Source organism: Sinohyriopsis cumingii, chromosome 4, assembly GCF_028554795.1.
Source record: "Sinohyriopsis cumingii isolate HCF-2022 chromosome 4, ASM2855479v2, whole genome shotgun sequence".
Taxonomy (NCBI): Eukaryota; Metazoa; Mollusca; class Bivalvia; order Unionida; family Unionidae; genus Sinohyriopsis; species Sinohyriopsis cumingii.
The window spans coordinates 54,414,701-54,438,410 of record NC_142964.1 but is presented as its reverse complement, the minus strand read 5'-3'; the positions used below and the strand labels follow the sequence as shown (position 1 = coordinate 54,438,410).

The 23,710-nt window shown below is 34.9% G+C and overlaps 1 protein-coding gene across 1 annotated transcript in view; it reads left to right on the top strand.

The window, feature by feature from the left end:
- The window catches only part of LOC149801185 (cullin-5-like), a 67,503-nt gene that overhangs the window by 18,366 nt on the left and 25,427 nt on the right, over positions 1-23,710 (top strand). Inside the window, exons 7-13 of the mRNA XM_089955218.1 lie at positions 456-549; positions 2,879-3,009; positions 6,440-6,547; positions 8,098-8,162; positions 12,607-12,739; positions 15,947-16,078; positions 21,327-21,450. Coding sequence (XP_089811344.1) covers positions 456-549; positions 2,879-3,009; positions 6,440-6,547; positions 8,098-8,162; positions 12,607-12,739; positions 15,947-16,078; positions 21,327-21,450 — 787 coding nt within the window. The remainder of the gene's footprint in view (positions 1-455; positions 550-2,878; positions 3,010-6,439; positions 6,548-8,097; positions 8,163-12,606; positions 12,740-15,946; positions 16,079-21,326; positions 21,451-23,710) is intronic.

Here is a 23,710-nt window from a genome sequence, read left to right as displayed (position 1 = left end):
AAATGAATTGCTTTATGCCAACACTTTAAATGCCTTGTTATTTTTCATGTTTGTGGTATAAATATATATGACATGCATATAAGTGATTCAACAGGATCATTTTCATATTCATTTGCTGTTATTTACCTGGTAAAATGTTGGTAATATATTGTATTAGTCACAAAAAAGAAAGAATATTTCAGTTTTGCCTTGTAACTATACTTTTTATATTAAATTTGTTAAAGTTTGGAATATCCACACATGAAAAACTAATGGCATGATTTTGTAGTAATTGCTAAACTATAAAGTTCAGTACCAAAATATTTAACTTAAGCACAGATTTATACAAATTATTAAGAAATAAAACCTGAAAACTATACTTTAAAGTTAGTTTGTTGAATATTGATTTCCCATTCCATATAGATTCCTTGAGGATTTTGAATAAGGCTATTTTAGATTTTCATCCTTCTTTTTAGCTGACGGAATGTTGTGTAAATGTCCTGGTTACTGCTTTCAAGGAAACAATTCTTCACGAATGCGCAGGAATGATCAGGAGTAATGAAACAGAAAGTAAGCATTGTACTTGAGTAGATATATTTGTCTAATTTGAAACAGAAAGTAAGCATTGTACTTGAGTAGATATATTTGTCTAATTTGAAACAGAAAGTAAGCATTGTACTTGAGTAGATACATTTGTCTAATTTGAAACAGAAAGTAAGCATTGTACTTGACTAGATATATTTGTCTAATTTGAAACAGAAAGTAAGCATTGTACTTGACTAGATGTATTTGTCTAATTTGAAACAGAAAGTAAGCATTGTACTTGAGTAGATATATTTTTCTAATTTGAAACAGTAAGCATTGTACTTGAGTAGATATATTTGTCTAATTTGAAACAGAAAGTAAGCATTGTATTTGAGTAGATATATTTGTCTAATTTGAAACAGAAAGTAAGCATTGTACTTGCATAGATATATTTTTCTAATTTGAAACAGAAAGTAAGCATTGTACTTGAGTAGATATATTTGTCTAATGTGAAACAGAAAGTAAGCATTGTACTTGAGTAGATATATTTGTCTACTTTGAAACAGAAAGTAAGCATTGTACTTGAGTAGATATATTTGTCTAATGTGAAACAGAAAGTAAGCATTGTACTTGAGTAGATATATTTGTCTAATTTGAAACAGAAAGTAAGCATTGTACTTGAGTTTTGTCTGATTTGAAACAGAAAGTAAGCATTGTATTTGAGTAGATATATTTGTCTAATTTGAAACAGAAAGTAAGCATTGTACTTGGGTAGATATATTTGTCTAATTTGAAACAGAAAGTAAGCATTGTACTCGAGTTTTGTCTAATTTCAGAGTTTTGATGGTAATGAACATTGTTTGAAGTACACATGCCCTGAGAATTTTACATTTATCAATTACTATTTTCCTGGACCTGTTAATCTTTCTTTATGGTTTTCTGTATGCAGTTCATGATATTATCTGTTACCATCTTACCTACTTACCTTCACATAATGGATGCCAAAAGATGACCTCTGATATTAAGACGAGCCTACTGTAGGTCCATTTTCTTGTAAGTCCCACTAGAGGTTATATCAATGATGTTGTACTGTGCCCAGATATGCTCATCTTTCTTAGTATCACTTACCCTCACACTCTTAATTACTGACTATTACAGGGTGGTGTGATAATTCACTTCCTTAAGCTAATGTGCGGTACCCTCTGTTCTGTTAGAGGTATCATTCACCTAAACCAGGTGTGTCTCACCCAGAACATGGGATTTTCATATAATGTCTTCAGACTGATGATCACAGTTTTATTATCCTATCTCCCATGGTTTCTAATGGAGGTGTTGGGATACACTGGTTCTGAACCACAACAGGTTAAAACATAATAAATTTGGTGCCACAGTCCAGTGTGATAACCATTTTGGTCACCACCACCTTTAAGTTTGTATTATGCAACTAGAGACCTACTATATGTATGAAGAGAGTGATGCAACTAGAGACCTACTATATGTATGAAGAGAGAGATGCAACTAGAGACTTACTATATGTATGAAAAGAGAGATGCAACTAGAGACCTACTATCTGTATGAAGAGAGAGATGCAATTAGAGACCTACTATCTGTATGAAGAGAGAGATGCAACTAGAGACCTACTATATGTATGAAGAGAGAGATGCAACTAGAGACCTACTATATGTATGAAGAGAGAGATGTCAGATTATGCATTACATGATATCCTGATAACCATGTTATGAACTTGTTCTAGCTTTCATAAGTTGAGAAGCAAGCGGGTCCAAACATTACCCCAGCATTGTATTGTTAACTGTATGTTGTACAGATCCATTCGTACCATCTGCATCAATCACCAGCATTGTATAGTTAACTGGATGTTGTACAGATCCATTCATACCATCTACATCAATCACCAGCATTGTATAGTTAACTGGATGTACAGATCCATTCGTGCCATCTACATCAATCACCAGCATTGTATAGTTAACTGGATGTTGTACAGATCCATTCATACCATCTACATCAATCACCAGCATTGTATAGTTAACTGGATGTTGTACAGATCCATTCAATACATCTACATCAATCGCCATCATTGAATAGCTAACTGGATGTTGTACAGATCAATTCGTACCATCTACATCAATCACCAGCATTGTATAGTTAACTGGATGTTGTACAGATCCATTCATACCATCTACATCAGTCACCAGCATGTAGCAGCCACTTGTGTGATAAAGTTAATTTAGTTCATTTATTCATGAATCAGTACCTATTTACCTTTATATGAAGACCACCTATTCAGCATGACCACTTTATGTTGTTAGTCTGAAAAGAAGAAATATGCAGGTTTGTCAGTCTTCTTATTTCACAGAGTTGCGGTTGATGTTCAGTTTAATGGACCGAGTGCCCGATGGGATCACACCAATGTTACGTGATTTAGAAGCTCATATTAACAGCCAAGGACTGGCAGACATGATGGCTGCAGCTGAAACGATAACAACGGTAAGGAAACATTACATTTTTAGCATGTAAATGAATACTACATCTTAGTGTAATTCTTCGACGAGGGTTTTAGATCTCAATTCAAATTTTTTGTAGGAGAAAAGCTAAACCTATCTTGATTATCACCTCTATTTTAAAGTGAAACTGAAATCATTAAACCAAATCATGTGTCTCAGTTCCAGATTCTTACTTCTTTGATTTCAGTAAACTCTTTAGGGCAGAACCTTCTGCTCTGAAAAACTAATAAATATTTGGTCAGTAATATTAGTTTTATACTAAAATTAAAAATAGAATACAAAAACTTAATCATAGCAAGTGGCTAGGCCAAATGAACTTTAAACAGCCAAAGTCATGCAGGGTAAAACAACACTAAACAGAGGAGCACACACGTATGCAGTGAAAGCATAATTATCATATATCTTTTACATCATGCTCCCCTTCCCCCATGTTACATATGGGGGGAATATAGCTATTGCTGTGTCCATCTTTTGTCTTTTTTTCTCTCTGTCCATTGACATTGCTTTCAAGAAAATAACTTTAAAATTGTTGAAGCTATTTCAACCTAACTCTGTACACATCTTCACCAAGCTGCTTAGAGGCACATTTGATACTTAGAATTCATTGGATAGGTAGTACATAAATTCAGACCTCCAACCCTTACAATTTTACCCTAAATCTTACAAAAATTACCCTTAAAATATGGGCTTACGGCATAAAAGCAAAAAGTACAGAAAAATGATCATTGCAAAAAAAAATCCGGATAATTGGTTCATCCATGTTTGATTTGGATCTGGGTTTCATATTAGAATTAGTGAAATTAGTCAGGAAACCAGGTTAACTTTACAGTAGCACCTCAGACACTTTAAACTACACCTATTTGTTCATGCAAAGTGTCTGCATGATCAAACTGTTGATTATATAAAAAAATTAATGGTGCAAATGATGCATGTTTAAGACAAAAAGGAAAATAAGCCTCATGAAGTGTTAATAATCAACACAGAAGAATAAAAAGCAATGTTCAGATTATTGTGAATAAAAGCTGGAAGGACACAATTACATTTATTGGACATCACATACCAATTTGAGTATGTCTCGTGGCAGGAGATATGACTGTCGTCATGTGAAATGGAAAAAGAATTTTCAAGAATTATGTCACTTTGAGAGATATCAACAAGTTGCATAGGGTTTGGAACTGAAGTTTGTGCAACTGTACTAGTGGTAAATAAAATCTACACATACTTTACAAACTTTTCAGTTGAATATGATGTTTATCGTCGCTGAATGTTTCGAAAACCGAACTTTTAATTATGTTTTACAGATTTACCATACATGCCAACCATTATGCTTTTGGCATAATCATTTAGCTTTTTTCACTCAATTACGCCTTATGCATAAATGTATTTGGATTACGCATTTTTGGTACATCCCCCTCACAAAAAAATTAGTAATTTGTTTTCTCATTTTTATTAGCATCCCATTAATCTTTCAGAACATATTCTAGAAAAGATGGCTTCTACGTAACTACGACATAAGAGTATGCTTGTCCGTAACCTTGCATGCACTTTCCTAACAGTATTATGTTCTATTTATAGCAGCTGACCTATTTCCAAGAAACATGCTAGTTTCTACTTTCAAACTTTTGACCTCAGTTTCTAATTATAGCAGCTGTATGGCTCAGTTGGGAAAGATGAGACTGGTTTTCTAATTTTTAATCTTTGCTTGCATGTTCTTTGTTCTAATTCATATCTGGTACAGAACTAGTCTGAAGGTATTTGTGCTAAAAGTCATCTGATTTATTTTAGTTGATGTGTGTGTTAGAGCAAAAATGTTTTTCAAATAATTTCACAGATGGTTTAGAAAAAGACGAAAAATCAATTCAAAGATAAATACATGAATTATACAATACAGTGTTCCATTCTAGGGCAGCTTCACGCACATTGCAGGCTGTGTGGAAATGATTTAAATATTGGTCATGGTGGTAAAACAAAGAAACCTTGAATTAGCTCATTTTGCTAAATCCACTGCTAAAGTGACTTCTTTTTTTTAACAGCAGAACTAAATTATGGACACATAATAGAACACAGACTACGCATGGAAGATTGTGTTGGTTCTCTGTTCAGATGGATGTTTCCTGATTACAAAATTGCAGAAAATATGCATGTGCAAGAACAAAATCATCTAATATTGTTAGGCATTTAGCAGAAGATAATTCACTTAAAACTGCAGAAGCCATGAAAAATTGGGCTGTTCAGTATTACAACAGACAGGAGCAGTGATTATGATGACAAAAAGTTGTAGCCAGTCTGTGTAAGAGGCTTTGACAATGAAAAGGGCAAAGTCAGAGTGCTCTTCTTTCATTATCAGAATTAACGGTAGATTCCACTGGAGAAAACATTTTTTATTTGCTTAATAATGCTTTGAATAAACATAAGTTGGCAGAACTGTATGGGGTTTTCAGGTGATGATGCATCAGTGATGACTGGAATTCATAAAGGAAAGGAGTTGCATTCTGTATTTTGAAAAATGTCTCCATCAGTGTACATATCAGGTTGTTCCTGTCATATGATGCACCCTGCCGCAGGAAAGGCTGCCAATATATTAAGAGAACTCCTGAAGTATCACATTGGCATTCTACTTGACAATGTACTTCATGTGACAGAGTTGATGTGCAATGGCACCTTATTTCCCAGCTAAAAGACCCAATAACTGGAAGATATATATTTCCTCTTCTTTCTCAGGTTATGAAAGGAATATTGGTTCTTTACTATTCTAATGCTGACTGTGAGAGAGTATTCTAACAAAAATTGAATTCAGGCTCTGTAACCCAGCACTTGGTTCTCTACTGGTGTGCAAAACATTCATAATTTCAGCTGGTACAAAGTGTTTTGAAATGCAATATGATAGACTATTGCTTTTTAAAGCTCAGAGTGATATACATGAAAATTTGAAGCAGTAATTGATGTTAAAATATCCAGGGATAAATAAATCATTGAATTTTATTAAGTTATATGTGGATTACTCTTTTTCTGCTCCGATGACTCTTTTTGTCCACTTGGATTACACTTTTTCCTCACCAGAGGATGGCATGTATGCTGTGGTCAGTCTGGTTTTGGCATGGAATTAATAATTATTAAGTGATACATATCACTGTGGTCAGACTGGTTTTGGCATGGAATTAATAATTATTAAGAGAATTTACAAGTATGATATTGCATCCAGAGAAGACAGTCTGAGTCATGTCATCTGCTTATGATTGTGTAATATTTTGTAATGCTGTGTGTGATATTGTATGTTTCCTGACAATGGCTCTGCATCCTCCATGTGTTTTATTTTAAACAGCTACTTGTTTGATTTCAATTTGAAGAATATTATCAGTCAAAATTTTTCATTTTAAAGTCATAGATGTTTATTACTTTTTTTTCTCTTTCAGGACTCAGAGAAATACGTAGAACAGTTACTAGAGTTATTTAATAGATTTAGTGCACTAGTCAAGGAAGCTTTCAATGATGATCCTAGGTTTTTGACTTCCAGAGACAAAGTAAGTATGTTTTCATTCTCTATACTTATTGTGTATTTGTTTTACCTATGACAGATTGAGAGAGGGAGAGAGTCGTTTTAATGATGTTGTAATTTATGTAAAACAAATTAAATGCTTTAAAATAATACAATGCCAATTAAATAATTTTTATTAAGTGAAATTTGTGTTTTAGTTCTATCTTTTTGTTCTTCATTAGTATAATCATCATAAATGCAATGTGTATTTAAACATAAATTGTGTCAATCTACTGTAAAAGCTATGTCCACAAGCGTTTCTCTGAGAACATAATTAAGTGCTGACTTTGTTTTGATAATTCACCTGCGGAAGTATTTGTTTTATTGTTGCACTGAATTAAAAGCTGGCTTCCTTTGTATTATCATGTTAATTATGTCTTGAATCAGATAAAGGAGGTGGAATAAAAAAAATTAAAAGGCACACAAATCTTACACACTTAAAATCCAGCAGTCCCGGTCGTATGTCGGGTGAACTAACTTCATTTGATCAATCGAACACTGTTATAAATGTTATTGTGTATGTAACATAAACTACCTTAAATTAACCTACTCATTCATAACTGATTAAAGATAGCAAGGCAGCCAAGCGAAACAAATACTTCATTAAAAAAAGAGCTTGGTTTCACAGATACAGACCATTGTGGGCAAGTGCATTTCAGATAATTCCTAAACTAGCACTTAAAGATATCCTCAAGGATGATAAGAAGTTTCACTATTACTTTCAGTGAAATCACAACATCAGTATTGTACTAACTGAACAATACAAAAATTGAGTTTCAACGTAGGAGCTTGTTTCACGAAATAAATGTTGCTAGTTTTTGAAAAAAAGGAATCTTGTTTGGAGGTGTATCAACAGTTAGTCTAGTTCCTGGCTAGTTGACTCCGGAGTTGCTAGTATACTATCAGGAACTAGAATCATGAACAAAACAAAAAGCAGTGACATAATACATATATGTTTTTGTGTTCATGTGATGGTTATTGAAACCAGTTGGAATGATCTTTCACATGTTGGACATTTTGAAAATAAATGTTATTTATACAGAATAATGAAAAAGTCCATTATTAACAATTATTATCAACGTGATTGTAAAACGAGGATTTAGTCATTAAACAGCCCAGTTCCCTAAACACCCATGCGTGGTTTTCTCAATGTATAAGCAGATTTTATCAATTTTTTAGGTTCCTTGGTAACTCGTGCCCTCACTTATAGTGTGGTCTATGTTTGTGGACCCTGTTGTTAACGAGTTATTGAGGGAGAAGTGCCATTCATGGTACTCTGATGCATTTAAGTTTATTTTTCTGACATTGTTGTATATATAGTCATGAAATTTTATGGCTGCATTTTTCATGGTGTCGAGGGGGGGGGGCATTACTCACTATGTGCAAAAGTAGGTCAAAGAGACCTACTTTTCATGATCTAGTGGTTTTACTGTAGGTTTTTGAATTAAGCATTCTACAGAATTCTTGTGTTAAATATAAATTCATTAATGCTGCAAACTGAGCTAATTTTAAAGTAGTTTCTTCTTTTTTTTACAGGCATACAAAATTGTTGTAAATGATATATCAGTTTTCAAACTAGAAATTCCTTTGAAAAATAAAGGGTAAGTCATTTTCTCTGTTGAACATACGTTTGGTGTCTAAAACTGTGAGTGATAATTTCAAGAATGTAGTGGACATGCACACTTCATGATTTAGTTTGCAATATCTGGCCCATCATGATTAGAATCCTCGATCTATCTAAACTTAAAATGTTTAAAATGGTTTTTAGTTTATTTGGCCAAGTGAGCTTATAGTATTGTCCTGCATTTGTCATGTGTACACATTCATTATTTTGAGGTTTTCCTCAAAAACCAATATACTGAAATTCCTTAGGGTAATAAATGTATCCAAGGCCTCAATTATTTGCTTTTTTCTTTCTTCTTCTTTTTAAGGAAAAATAATAGATTTTATACACATCATCGCAATAAAAGTAAAATTGTACAATAATCGCTTTCTTTAAAAAATAGTTCTTTGAAAATACTAATATAAATTATATTAGTGTTATAATGTGCTTGTAGCTTACCAAGTATTTTAAAATCTAGTTAACAGACCTTATTTTGAAGCATTGTACTAAAATAATTAATGAAATTGAAACTGACAAACAATGATAGTAACAAATATTAATTTTTACTGGATTCTTTGCTTTTTCGTAGCATCAATACATAGGTGTGATTCTAATTATCATTCATATTATGATCCTATTTGCCTGAGTGCCAATATATTTGAAATCACAGAAGAGTAGAGTACAGAAAATAAATGCAACTTGATATGAACAAGGTAATAACAAAATACACAGGGGTTTCATTTCTTGCCATCATTCCCTTTTTCTGAGCAACAGAATATATCAAAACACAACAAGAAACAGAAAGAGGAAAAAATAATATCTCCCATACAAATGACAATTGACATTTGAAGTTAATTTTGTTTAAAGATGTATAAAAAGGCATTTTGAGTTACTGTAAACTAGACCTTTATGGTGTCAGACTTGATAGGTGATCTAAGAATGCATTTCACCTTCATTTTCTGCTCATTGGTGATGAGTGCAAGTGAGAAAATGTATATACAATTTGCATATGTGTTAGATGGTTACAAAATGTCAAAATTTCAAAAGTGTTCTCAAATGTGCTGTTAGTATTTTTAGGACTTTAAAGTGCTGGAAATCTAACCAAATCAGTTTGTAATGCAGCACAGTCCTATTGAGGAACAAAATTAACTGTTAATTTCACATCTTTCATTATATCATGTTTACATGTGATGCAGTTGATATATAGTGGATATAACATAACTACAGTGTATAACAAATACTCATGCAAATTCTTTGATTTATAGATAATTTAGGGGCCAAAATCTACACTTGCATGACCTTATCCATTTGGAGCAGATTCTGATCTATTATCCAATATGGCTCCCATTATTAAAAATAGAAAAACCTTTTGACATCTCAAAAACTGCTAAATGAAATTTGACCAAATTTAAAGCATTCTGGCATAAAAGGCATTCTGATATGTACCAAGGATGCAGATCACTATGATGTTTATCCTCAGTTACTGACAGTAGAAAGACTTTAAATGACCTCACAGCAACAGCTTAAAAAGAATTGAACTAAATTTGAGAGATAATATCCTGGCTTATATACAGAGCTTTCAATTTAGTACAAAAGATTCTGATCCACCATCAACTGCTAGTAAAAAATAGAAAACAACCAGAGATTTTTAAGAAATATGGCACAAAGCATCCATACATAGAGGCCATTCAGTTTTGATAAAATTATTATGCTGATGTGCTATCAAATATGGATGGAAGTATAAAAAACTTGAGAAACCTTGAAATAGAAAGAAATCACTACAAAATGCACCTAGTGACACAGATTTCTTGACCAACTGCTCTTGCATTTGGGTCTTGGCAGATGTCAGTCTGGTGAACAATCTCAGTCCCACTTGAGCCTCTTGTCTTGTATATAAGAGCTGTTGATAATTTTTCCCCAGTCTGATTTACAGTTGAATTCACATTGTTCATAAGTTGTAATGCTGTGTATGGTCATTGCTATTGCTATACAATATGTGTTATGAGACAGAGATTCCACTAATATATGTATCAAAATAATGTATTAGATTGTCATTAGGGATTATAGTAAAGTATTATACATTGCCATTAGAGATTATATTAAAGTATTATACATTGTCATTAGGGATTATATTAAAGTATTATACATTGTCATTAGGGATTATATTAAAGTATTATACATTGTCATTAGGGATTATATTAAAGTATTATACATTGTCATTAGGGATTATATTAAAGTATTATACATTGTCATTAGGGATTATGTTAAAGTATTATACATTGTCATTAGGGATTATATTAAAGTATTAGCTTCATCACAGTTTACGGTTATTTGCACTTGAATATTATGTATTATCCAAACTACAGTACTCCGTCATTGTAAATCTGTCCATGGGAGTCATGGAGTATATGCCTTATAGTGAGATTGCCTTATAATGAAGTACATGACAAGCACTCCCTCATTGTAACACTGTCCATGGGAGTATATGGTTTATAATGAGACCACATTATAATGAAGTACAATAAACATTTAATTTCACTACAGCTTAATTAAATGGGAACTATCACCATCTCAGACATATAACATGAACAGTGTTATAATGAAGGGCCTTATAATGAGTCTGTCATATAACATGAACAGTGTTATAGTGAGGGTCTTATTGTGAGACTGCCATATAACATGAACAGTGTTATAATGAAGGGCCTTATAGTGAGACTGCAATATAACATGAACAGTGTTATAATAAAGGGCCTTATAGTGAGACTGCCATATAACATGAACAGTGTTATAATGAAGGGCCTTATAGTGAGACTGCCATATAACATGAACAGTGTTATAGTGAGGGTCTTATAGTGAGACTGCCATATAACATGAACAGTTATAGTGAAGGGCCTTATAGTGAGAATGCCATATAACATGAACAGTGTTATAATGAAGGGCCTTATAGTGAGACTGCCATATAACATGAACATTGTTCTAGTGAAGGCCTTATAGTGAGACAGCCATATAACACGAACAGTGTTATAGTGAGGTCTTAGAGTGAGACTGCCATATAACATGAACAGTGTTATAATGAAAGGCCTTATAGTGAGACTGCCATATAACATGAAAAGTGTTATAGTGAGGGCCTTATAGTGAGACTGCCATATAACATGAACAGTGTTATAGTGAGGGTGTGCTGTAATCTGTGATATGTTTTATGATAATCAATTCTGAAATGTTGGAATATTTAACTTTTTTTAAATATTTTTAAAGTATATTTTTACATAGCTAAGGGTGCAAGTAAAAAGTAAAAAATGTATTGGATGAATCCAAAAATTAATGTGAATTTTCTTGAACTACTCTTAGCTGAATATCTGTCCCCAGTAAAGAAAAGTATCACGAAGTCTACCAAAAAGTTTCACAAATCATCTTTAAAATAATAGCTGCACAAATATTTAAAATTGTCATCAAAGTTGCATAGGGTTAAAAGTTTTATCAAACACTGTAAGAAAAGTATATGTTGGTTATTGAATTGTATGATACAATTATTAAGTTGACATCGGTTTTCCTCAACAGAAAGCCTGCTCTGCCAATTTATGGCAGGTCATCAAGCGCTAAAGATTTCCAAAGGTCTCGTATACTTTTCGTTGACTTTATCATTTTCTTTCGCAGGACTGTTATTGTCATAAATAAAATTGTGTAAGAATTTTCCTTTTTCATTATTTAATGACAGAAATAACAACCTTGTCATTTTATGTCTTTCATTTATTTTTGCAATTAAATTCACCTATGTTAAAACTTGTATCATCATTGCAGTCATAATGTAACAATAACATCATTTCAAGATGTGCAGGAAGCATTGATTTTACAAAAATGGGCTACCTTAAAACAACTCCTGGTTATTTATCTTAAGTTATTAAATTTATTTATTTACTCTCTCCATCAGCATGAATAATCTTACACTGCTTCATCTATATTAGAATCATATTAAGTATATGAATGGCTCTAATGTTTTCTGCATGGCATGACAATGCAATACATTGTATAGGCATAAAATATTGATATTGTTCGATAGGTGTTGTTGTAATTTTAAAGTTTGGTCGAGCATGAGATGAGATGCATAGTGAGATTTGTGCAGTTTGTTTTGTAAATCCACCTTTTTAAAGTTAACCTCAACCAAGTAATAGTTGAAAATCGTTTTAATTACTAGAAGTAATTGAAAAACTGTCCATCGGGACAAGTGTCATTCTTGTGAAAGTAGTTCTGAATATCATTGAAATCCTCTGTTCTTGGATTTCTGAAATATATAACAGTAAATTATGTTGAAAGATAAATTGTTTTGGCCGTTAATGTATTTCATTTATTTCAGTGGTGTAATTTCTTATCGAAAATATGTATGTAACTTGGTTTAGTAGAGAAGAAGAAGGATTACTGAAGATTATTTTTGTTTACTATTTTAGGGTAGGTGCTAAAACCCAGCCCGAGTCCAAATGTCCCGAACTCCTTGCTAACTACTGTGATATGCTGCTGAGGAAAACTGTTCTTAGCAAGAAGTTAACCTCAGAGGAGGTGGAGAAGAAATTAAAAGATGTGGTGAGTTGTCTCCCTTATCTTACAAAGTTGTATACTGTGGTACATCAACAAATATCATCGTATCTTACACTCAGGCATAGTCAACAGCTGATGAAGAGAATCAAACTGTAAAAGCAAAGGAACAGTGAAACCCTGCTATACTAAGATAGTCAGGATATGCAGTGTCATGTATAACCAACAATGTCAGGATATGCAGTGTCATGTATAACCTGTATAACCAACAATGTCAGGATATGCAGTGTCCTGTATAACCTGTATAACCAACAATGTGAGGATATGCAGTGTCATGTATAACCTGTATAACCAACAATATCAGGATATGCAGTGTCCTGTATAACCTATATAACCAACAGTGTTAGGATATGCAGTGTCCTGTATAACCTGTATAACCATTAATGTCAGGATATGCAGTGTCATCATGTATAACCTGTATAACCAACAATATCAGGATATGCAGTCATCATGTATAACCTGTATAACCAACAATGTCAGGATATGCAGTGTCATGTATAACCTGTATAACCAACAATGTCAGGATATGCAGTGTCATCATGTATAACCTGTATAACCAACAATGTCAGGATATGCATTGTCATGTATAACCTGTATAACCAACAATGTCAGGATATGCAGTGTCATCATGTGTAACCTATATAACCAACAATGTGAGGATGTGCAGTGTCATCATGTGTAGCCTGTATAACCAACAATGTCAGGATATGCAGTGTCATGTATAACCTGTATAACCAACAATGTCAGGATATGCAGTGTCATGTATACCCTGTATAACCAACAATGTCAGGATATGCAGTGTCATCATGTATAACCTGTATAACCAATTATGTCAGGATATGCAGTGTCATCATGTATAACCTGTATAACCAATTATGTCAGGATATGCAGTGTCATCATGTATAACCTGTATAACCAACAATGTCAGGATATGCAGTGTCATGTATAACCTGTATAACCAGCAATGTCAGGATATGCAGTGTCATGTATAACCTGTATAACCAACAATGTCAGGATATGCAGTGTCATCATGTATAACCTGTATAACCAACAATGTCAGGATATGCAGTGTCATCATGTATAACCTATATAACCAACAATGTCAGGATATGCAGTGTCCTGTATAACCTGTATAACCAACAATGTCAGGATATGTAGTGTCATCATGTATAACCTGTATAACCAACAATGTCAGGATATGCAGTGTCATGTATAACCTGTATAACTAACAATGTCAGGATATGCAGTGTCATGTATAACCTGTATAACCAATTATGTCAGGATATGCAGTGTCATCATGTATAACCTGTATAACCAATTATGTCAGGATATGCAGTGTCATCATGTATAACCTGTATAACCAACAATGTCAGGATATGCAGTGTCATGTATAACCTGTATAACCAACTATGTCAGGATATGCAGTGCCATCATTTAAATCCAGACCACACACAAGGAGCTGAAGAAAATGATACATACTCCACAAAAAAGGGGATGGGGTAGAGTGATTGCAAAATCACATCATTCATTGGAACAGTAACCATTTTAAATTCATGCATATTAAATGAGAGAAAATGTATATATATATATATATATATATATATATATATATGTGTGTGTGTGTGTGTATGTGTATATGTCTAATGTATAGCGTGAATATATTGCCTCCACAAGAATGAATACATAAATATTCCCCAAAAATATGCACACATATATATTTAGTCATTTTGTCATATTATTATAGACTGCTTTGGTGCCCTAAGTGGTTAGAGCATCTGCCTCAGATGCAGGAGGTCGCAGGTTCAGCCCTGCAGGGTCATACCAAATCCATATAAAAATGGTACTAGCAGCTGCCTTGCTTGGCACTCAGCATTAAGAGGTTAGTGTTTGGACTAGTTAGCCTGCTGTCAGGATAATGTTACAGGGTGGGATATCATGCTACATGTCTGCAGCATGATACCTCAGTGTAGACATCGCTATAAACTGCCACACTGCAGACATCGTAGCGATATGACTTTAAAAAATGTAAAGCTAAGTTAAAATCCATATCACACACACAGAGGTCATTATGTATCTGAATTCAGTGCAAAAAATAATTAAACAGTTATGTAAGGAAAGATGAAACACTTGTGGTTCAATATGTATGCACATGTATGTCATAGGATGATTAAACAGTATCTGTTTAGATTTTGTAGCACTAAAAGTTTCTCTGCTATGAATCTAGATACTTTATTGTTTTATTTTCAGCTGTTTTCTGCTACTGTCACATTAGCATTTGGCTGTTTTCTGGTACTGTCACATTAGCATTTGGCTGTTTCCTGCTACTGTCAGATTAGCATTCAGCTGTTTCCTACTACTGTCACATTAGCAGTTTAAGTAAGAGCATGGGGGAGGGTGCTGCCATCCAGTATTTCAGTGGCTGGTTGAGACCTACATCTCAGATATATTTTACTCAACATTTGTCAGTTTGTTGGAAGATTGTCACTTTTCTGGGTTTAATCCCCAAACTAGAGAAGTCCAATCTATCCTTCTCAAGCCTTCATTTACATTGGGATGAATCTCCTCAAGGTTCATGTTCTGAGAGTATCATGCCAGGAGTGTTCAAGAAGACTTCATTATCTGCTCCCTTCTGCCTCTCTGTCACGGAGACCTTAAACATGGCAGCAGATCTGTTTTCCCTAGGAAGACTTAATGTGAAGCCCGTCTGGTTTCTGATGCTTGAAAATTGGATACCTCACATGGACCACTTTTACCTTGGATTCTGTTGTCATATATATTTTGTCACCACCTCCTATGGCAGATCAGTTAGGATAGGTTTCTTGGAGTTGTTATTATACACACACCTAGAACTTCTTCATGTAGTTGAGGTATACACTAACCTAGAAACAGAGGGGTTAATCTTTCAGTGACTTTGGTAGAAACAGGAAAATTCCATATACATAAAAAATTTGGATATGCATGCAGTGTTTATATAAAATAATGTGTGCATATGTCTCATAATACACAGTTTGTTATGGTCATCATGCACACCACAAGTTTTATGTTCGGGTTTGTGCAAGTTGGGTAAAACATAGATTTATCACATCATTTGTATGTCAGGTGAGACCCTTCGTCTGCAGAATCATTTTTTATGTATGTAATATTTCTTCCATTGAGTTATAAATATTACATCAGTGCTTCATTTTTTTTCTATAGCTGTTGGTGCTAAAATATGTGCAGAACAAAGATGTTTTTATGAGGTACCATAAAGCTCACTTGACACGGCGACTGATACTAGATACCTCTGCTGATAATGAGAAGGAGGAGAACATGGTGGAGTGGTTACGGGTAAAATCATTTGCCAGTAACTTTCTTTAAAGATATGGCATTTTATATTTAGTACATTTACATCATCTTTGCTATTTTCATTCATCTCGTATATTTTTCATTCATCTCATATATTTCTCACTCTGATCCTTTGTTTAAATGTAATGCTTTTCAAGCAGCAAATATGATTTTCACTTGAAAATCTGGATTTAGTGTCAGTCATGACTTCAAAACTAGAAGAACACAGACCCAATCTGTTCACCACGTCATAGTTTCGTGTGCAGTCACCATTATCCTTTTTCAGAGGACATATTGGATTTGTTCAGTTAAAAAACACTTTTCAGAAATATTTCCTACTTTTGTAGCAAGAATGTGTATGTAGCAGTTAAATATGGTTTTACTTATAATTTGAGTGTTTTATAACCTCAGTTGCATATTTGGTTGGAGTATTAGCTGTCCTGCAAATTTTAGACATTTTCGTTCCATTTGTCAGCTGTACCCTTTAACATTACCCCTTCCCTACTTCGAATTGGGTAATTCCATAATTGTTTCATTAAAATTCAGTTGTTTTTCAAAAATTACATTTTGGTTACCTTTGTGTAATAAAATCCACAATAAAATATTGCGTCAGTCATATCCTGATATGAAAAACATTCAATACAGTATTCAATGTCGGCATTAGCACATGGTTGCATAGTTATTTACATGCTTCAAGTACATGTACTTAAATTGTCCTAGATTTTGGTCATTCTGTTCCCATCTTATTGAGGCTACCAAGGGGATGGGGCTGTTCACAGGGAAATGAAAACATGTCAGCAAGTTGGTTGACCAAACAATAGCCTGTTTTTTTTTATCCGACCACGACATTGAAGCCTGGTGGCAAGCTCAACTAATTGTTGAATAACATACAGGTTGGATCTGGCTGCTTGCCCACATAAATGATTAGGCAGGAAAATTAAAGCCTGGTGGCAAGATCAACTGATTGTTAAACAAAGTATGGGTCAGAACTGGCAGCTTGTCAACATAAATGATTAGAAAACAAAAGATTTGTTCAAGCTGGGACCAAGGGCTTCTGTTGACATGTACATTTATTTGTTATCTTGACGTCGACATAAGCATGACAATTTTGGTAGTAATAGTAGACCAAGGAACCGGGACTTTGCTTTTTTGTCGAAATAGGTGGCTTGTCGACATAAGTGATGTCAGTATAAGTGGGTAGGATTGTATTACAATCATTTTTTAAAAAGTTATAACTCCTTGTATTTTAGAGATAACTGATGCAGCCATATTTTGCAGGGTATAGGCAAACATGGGCACACAAAAGCCTCATGGGATGTACACCCCACCTTCCTTGTTCTAATTGCCAACAGACAGGCAGATATCCATTTTGCTGCATATGGTCGGATGAGGTCTGGAAGCTGACATAAAGGGAGAAAGAAAGGTCCATCTTTCTCCTCAGATCATGAACACACTGGATCTTTCTCTGATTCCCTTGTCTCAGAAGAAGATTATCTCTTTGGTGGTGAAGAAACTCCTTTAGCTCAGGAGCATGCGGGTAATTTTCTGCATAGACATAAAACTTATAACATTTATTCCAACCCAGTCAGTGCCACTTCAGGTTAAAAATAAAAAGTACAGTGGCAGAGATCGAGTTGGCCCCACTGAGAGAGGAGCAGCATCCTTTCCATTCCTACACTCTGGTGACAACAAAGTTGAGTCATTCTCCCATTTCTCCTATGAGGGAGGAGCAGCACCCTTTTTTAGAGCCCTTAGCTCAGCGATAGTGAAAGGTGGATCAAGCCATCTTGGAAGGTGAGATATAGTCTAGCTCAGTTAAAATTGAGGAGGGATTTTCCTGCAGATCGGTTGCTTCAATTGGTCACCAGTCATTGGCAGTCAGGCTACGATGAACCCTGTTTGAGACTGGTAGTCCATGTACATGTGCCAGGCTAGGGGTAAGGATTGGATCGGCATACCCATCTCTCTAATTCCTCTTAATCCTTACAGGATGTTAGGACATTCATTTTAAGGAAGTGAATTGTCCTTCCATTTATGTTGCTATGGACCTTGGGACCCTGATGTTGTGATTCAGGTTCAGAAATCATCAGCATATAAAGCATAGTTTGGAAGGAGGAAGACCATTCTTCATCCTCTAGATGATTTAGCAAGGTAGAGAAACATTTTTGTCCTCTTGCCAAGGCTTTCTCTAGCTACAATCCTTATACTCCACTTGAGGATGAGAATCCTACTGTCCTCAGGTCTTCCATGCAATAGGGTTGCAAAGTCCTGCCTTTCATCAGACATAGCATAGTGGACTCTAATGCATTATTTCAGAACAGGCTGAGATGTTACTTCATACTTCTTTGAGGTTCTCAGCTTCCTTCCACCCATCTACTCAGGTAGCAGAGGAGGAGATATCTGGATTTTTGATAAGGCAATAAACTAAGTTTACCATCTTCTGCCCAGAGATTGGTGTTCCAGGACATCAGGATCAATGGACATAAAAATTATCTCCAGTTTGGAGAGACTCTTCATGGCTAGCTCACACATTGCTCCCCTGTTGCTCCTCTATTCAGCTATGGTTGGAGTTTTCTCAAAGGTTTCGTAAGGACAAGAGTTTGTGGGCAGCGTAAGGAATATTCAGTCTCCCTCTCCCCCCAAGTTAAAACCTTTGGTCTCTGCATCTAGCTACAGGGTACACTTCCCTACTTGATCCCTCAAGCTTCCCTCCTTGGATGGTAGAGTTGTTGGAACTTAAAGCTTCCCAGATCTTTTATCAGCAACCTTTGATGAGGAATCTCTTGTCATGACTACAGCACTTGGTGCAGCTGTTAGATGCCAAAACGTCAAGGTATGTGTTATCCATGTACATGGCACTCAGGTTATCTTCCTGCCAGCATAGTTGCTAAGTGCATCATTCTGGCCGGGAGATTCTCATGTCCCAAATCTATGATGCCAAGAATCTTTAACAGTTGATACAGTAGGAAACATGTTAATCCTAGCTTTACCTTATAGCAGAGTTGCTTATATTCCTATTTGAAGAGAGAGAATTCTTAGTTTAGGTGCTATATGGCAGCCCCATCCAGCAGGTGTTTTGTGCTGCACAAACCAGTGACTTGCTCATAAATACCCATATGGATTCTCTTGTGCACGTTGTGTCTTTGACAAACATCCCTTATGAATCTTTAGATAAATCTTTTCCCTTAAATCTGTTTTCTTACTGTCCTTAGTATATGCAGGATGAAAGAGCAAGCTTCATGCCCTATCTGTAGAAGGTGGTTTATGGTTCATTGGCAATTCTAAGCCAGTTTCTCCCCTTTGCCAACTAGTTTTTTTAGTGAAAAAAAACAGCTTCCTTTGGTTGCTCCACTTTCTACTGAGATCCCCAACCTCATTTGTATTTTTACTGTACTGGCAATGAACAAGAACAGTTCATTCTGTTGGGTCTTTATGTTTCCATTTCTAAAGGGAGAAGGTCTTGTACTTTGCTTAAAGGTCTCAGTTAATATTTGAACTTCCACCATTTAGATGTAGCTTGTCCTTAGCATCAAGACATCGTATCATTCTGTTGCTGAGAGAGATCTTTCATGAAGAAAAGATTAAAGCCCATGAGGTTTGAGCCATTGCTACCTCATGTGCCTAGTTGCTTAGAGAGACCTTTCATGAAGAGAATATTAAAGCCCATGAGGTTTAAGTCATTGCTACCTCATGTGCCTAGTTGCTGAGAGAGACCTTTCATGAAGAGAATATTAAAGCCCATGAGGTTTAAGTCATTGCTACCTCATGTGCCTATCAAACACTTTTGTCTTTGGAGGATGTTACAAATGCTGCATTTAGACAATCTAACACTACCTTTTCCCTTTTTCTTTGCTTGAGGTTTACTCATTCATGCTTGAAGGATATTATGAAAGCCATGTTATGCTGGCCACACACTACTTTTTCCTTCTATGCTATGGTACACAAGAGCAAAGGCATATTTTCTTAGGGTCCATAGTAACGGTAGCACAAGCAGATATTATAAGGACATTCCTAGCCTAAAGTTGACTACATCCTCATTTTTGCTATGGTACACAAGAGCAAAGGCATGTTTTCCATTGTAACAGTAGCACAAGCAGATACCATAAGGACATTCCTAGCCTAGAGTACATCCTCATTTTTGTGGCAGTCAGCTCCCCACATTCATCTACACAAAAGTGACAGGTAGCATATGATATTAAAATGTAGTTGAGGGTAGGTGTAAACTAATTTTCATTTAATTATGTTACACCTCAAATTTGCTATTGCTAGTTTCTCTTGTCCCACCCGACTCTGATGTTCCAAAAGTAGTATGTGTCCGTATAAAGGATGATGGCTGCTGTGCAGGGAACTGTGATATGAGGAATAGACTAGGTGTGTGTTCTTCTAGCCCATAACTTTCTAGAACTTTCCCTCAATGGGTTCGTGTCATTTTTAGTTTTTTCATTTCTGTCCTGGAAAGGTAAGTTACAAATTAGCAACAGGCAAGTCTTACATTTTACTCCCCCACCCACCAGATTACATTTGCCACAAACATGGTTTCCTTTTTATTTTGATCTAGTTAGCAGCACACTATATGAATAATATTTACTGTGTGTAGTATATTTATCTGTCAGACATTTACACTGCTTACATTTACATATTGAATTGGACCCAGTTTACATAAAATAAAATTTAATACCAAGAATAAGGGTTGAGACCATACATACCTTTATTTATATTTATCATATATGCTTTTGCTAGGAATGCCAGAATGAGCTTTGCTCACTTTTGCTATAAGGTCAGCTTTTAACAGTAACATTTCCTTATTCTGCCTACGCACTTTACAAAAATATTCACATCCACAAATGATGAACTTATTGCACGTCCATTTAATACATTTAATGATAATCCTGTAAGGTCATTACATTTTATATAAAAAATTAATTCGTATGATGTATATACTCGTCTTTTTAATCAGGTCCAGTTGCAAACAGTAGAGACTTTGTCATCAGATAATGTGCTGGAAGTGTTTCTTCTTATTAATCACAAAGTACTGCATAGACCAAGATATAATGGTGCATTATGCGATGGCAGATCTGGATCTATGAAGTTTGCAGTTTGTTCGAACTAGAACATGAATATATGGTAATCATTGGTAATATGAACAGTAAGGAAAACATATTTCACTGATTTCATCAACTTGCTAAACTTTTTGGTTTTTTAAGCATCAGAAAATTGTGTGCTTCATAATGTATGTAATCTGTAATTTCAGGAAGTTGGAATGCCAGCTGACTATGTGAACAAGTTAGCACGGATGTTCCAGGATATTAAAGTCAGTGAAGACCTCAATCTAGAATTCAAAGATGCACATAGAAATAACAATGAATATATAGCAGGTAGAGTCCAATTCATGCGTAATATCTTTCTTTAACATTAGCAAGGAGAGCATGAGTAAAACTAAAGAGATGTCTACAAACCTGCCATTATAATGTTACACTTGATAATGTAATATGATATTAAAGTGGGTATGGTTTTTAAAAAAATGAACAATTTACCTCTTGTTTTAGGTCAGTGAATTAACCCATGACTCAGGCACAAGGGTTATTCTACTTAATTGCTACGAAAATATATATTATCAACTGATTATTTTATGCTTGTCCATGAACTCCTTGCCAAGAGGAATCATTTTGACAGTTCACTGGTGTGAAATATCAAAATTATTTTTCACTGCATTTAGTAGATATCAACCAAGAAATTTTAATATTTCTGTTATCACTCCCTTGGTCTGGTGGTAAGCATGGCCACCTGTCACGCAGGATTACCAGGTTCAAATCAAACAATGAGTTCCTCTTTTCTTTTTCTTCCATTCATTGTTTTGTTTATGTGCTTTTTTACTATGAATAAGGAAGGAGAAATATGCTACTACTGATATTTTATGTGTGACTAATACATTGCAGAACATAAATTGTAAACAAATGACATTGTTGCACAGGGTACCCAAGGCTCGACACTAATGCAGGTTCACTGGCTCGAGGCCACCTGATTTTTCAGAAGGACCACTACTTTACTAAAGCTAGGTGGTCAGTTGGGCCTGCTATTTTAAATTGTGGATATTAAAATTATATCTGTCCCATGTTATAGGATTGTATAAATCTTTCTTTTAATTATAGACATGTCAAACAATGCGAAAATCGAAAGTGAAGCGAAGTTAAAATAAAGCAGAGATCATGCCTATGCCATTAAAGCAAATTATTGTCATTTGGGTGCTTACTTTGTTAATACGAGCATCAAGCATTGAGACAATTGATATTTTGTTATGTGGTCTTGCGTGTTTAAAAAATATGGAGATTTCTTGATAATGTCTCTCCACCTTCCCCCCCAAATCCCACCAAAAGACAAGAAACTCGAAACCTGTGTGTACAATAAAACCAAAGGAGAATGAAAATTCCAAGATACCTGAAAGCAGGAATTTCATAAAAGGAGAAGGAGGAGATGACATGTTCAGTTTGTTCTGCATATGATAAGATCAGGAACATTTGTAGTTGGCTGCAAAAACTTTAAAATTGATACAGTCAGAACCCATGACACATCAGAGAGCCACAAAAGGAATAGCCTAAGAGAGAAAGCTTTGAAGGCAGCCTTCGGCAAACTGTGTGTCATGTTTAGAAATGTTCATTTTGTCACAAAACATGGACACCCATATACCCACTATGTAAAATTGTCTAGGTTGGACAAGGTTTGGACATAGTATGGTCAGTAATTAATCAGGGCAAAACTTGAAGAGTTGGAACAGGACCATATCATTTCCTCGTCAGTTTTTGACAGTAATTATTTGTGATGTCTCATCTGTTATGTCTAACAAAGAGACAGAAATTGAATACGTTCTTTCGAATGCAAGGTAATTGTTATTAACTTTCATTTTATACTATTTAATTCAGACTTGTAAACCAGAAATATACTTTAGATGCATTCTAGTTTATTTAATTTTATTAATTCAGCTATTTAGTATTTCTTCTTAGGTTTAAACTCACTTTATTGGTTTACGGTATACAGTGAAACCATCAGTCATGCTATAGAGGGCATTATGTCAGAGAGATATGGGAATGAATGGATGAAATCGATTGTTACAATGGGAACGGATGTTGATACTGCTGATGACAATGATTATGATGATGATGATACCACACAAGATTTGTCAGCATTACAAAACAAAGCATATAAACTGTTGATGAATTTAATGTAAACTGTGATCAGATAACAGCCTTGTTTGTGTGTTTTATTTTATTGTATAGTTGTACATTTTTTCAGTAACTATAACCGTAAATGAGGAGGACATTCTATCAGTAAGAGGGGACCCGAGTGGTCTAAAGCACTCTCCTACGGATCACTGCCATCTCACCTCTGTCTGCATGGGTTCAAGTCTCTGGTTCAGCCAGTGGGGGTGTGAGAAGGCTTGCCAGTAGCTTCTTGTGGGTCGGTGGTTCTTTCTGGGGTTTTCCCGGGTTTTACTCCACCATTAATACTGGCCGCCATGTATAGCCTATCGTGGGCTGAAAAATGTCGTTAAACCCCACAACAACAACTATCAGTAAGAAGGACCACCAGTTTTCAATAGCAGGAAGTCCTGGGGGCTTCTTGCTTATAAAAGTTAATGTC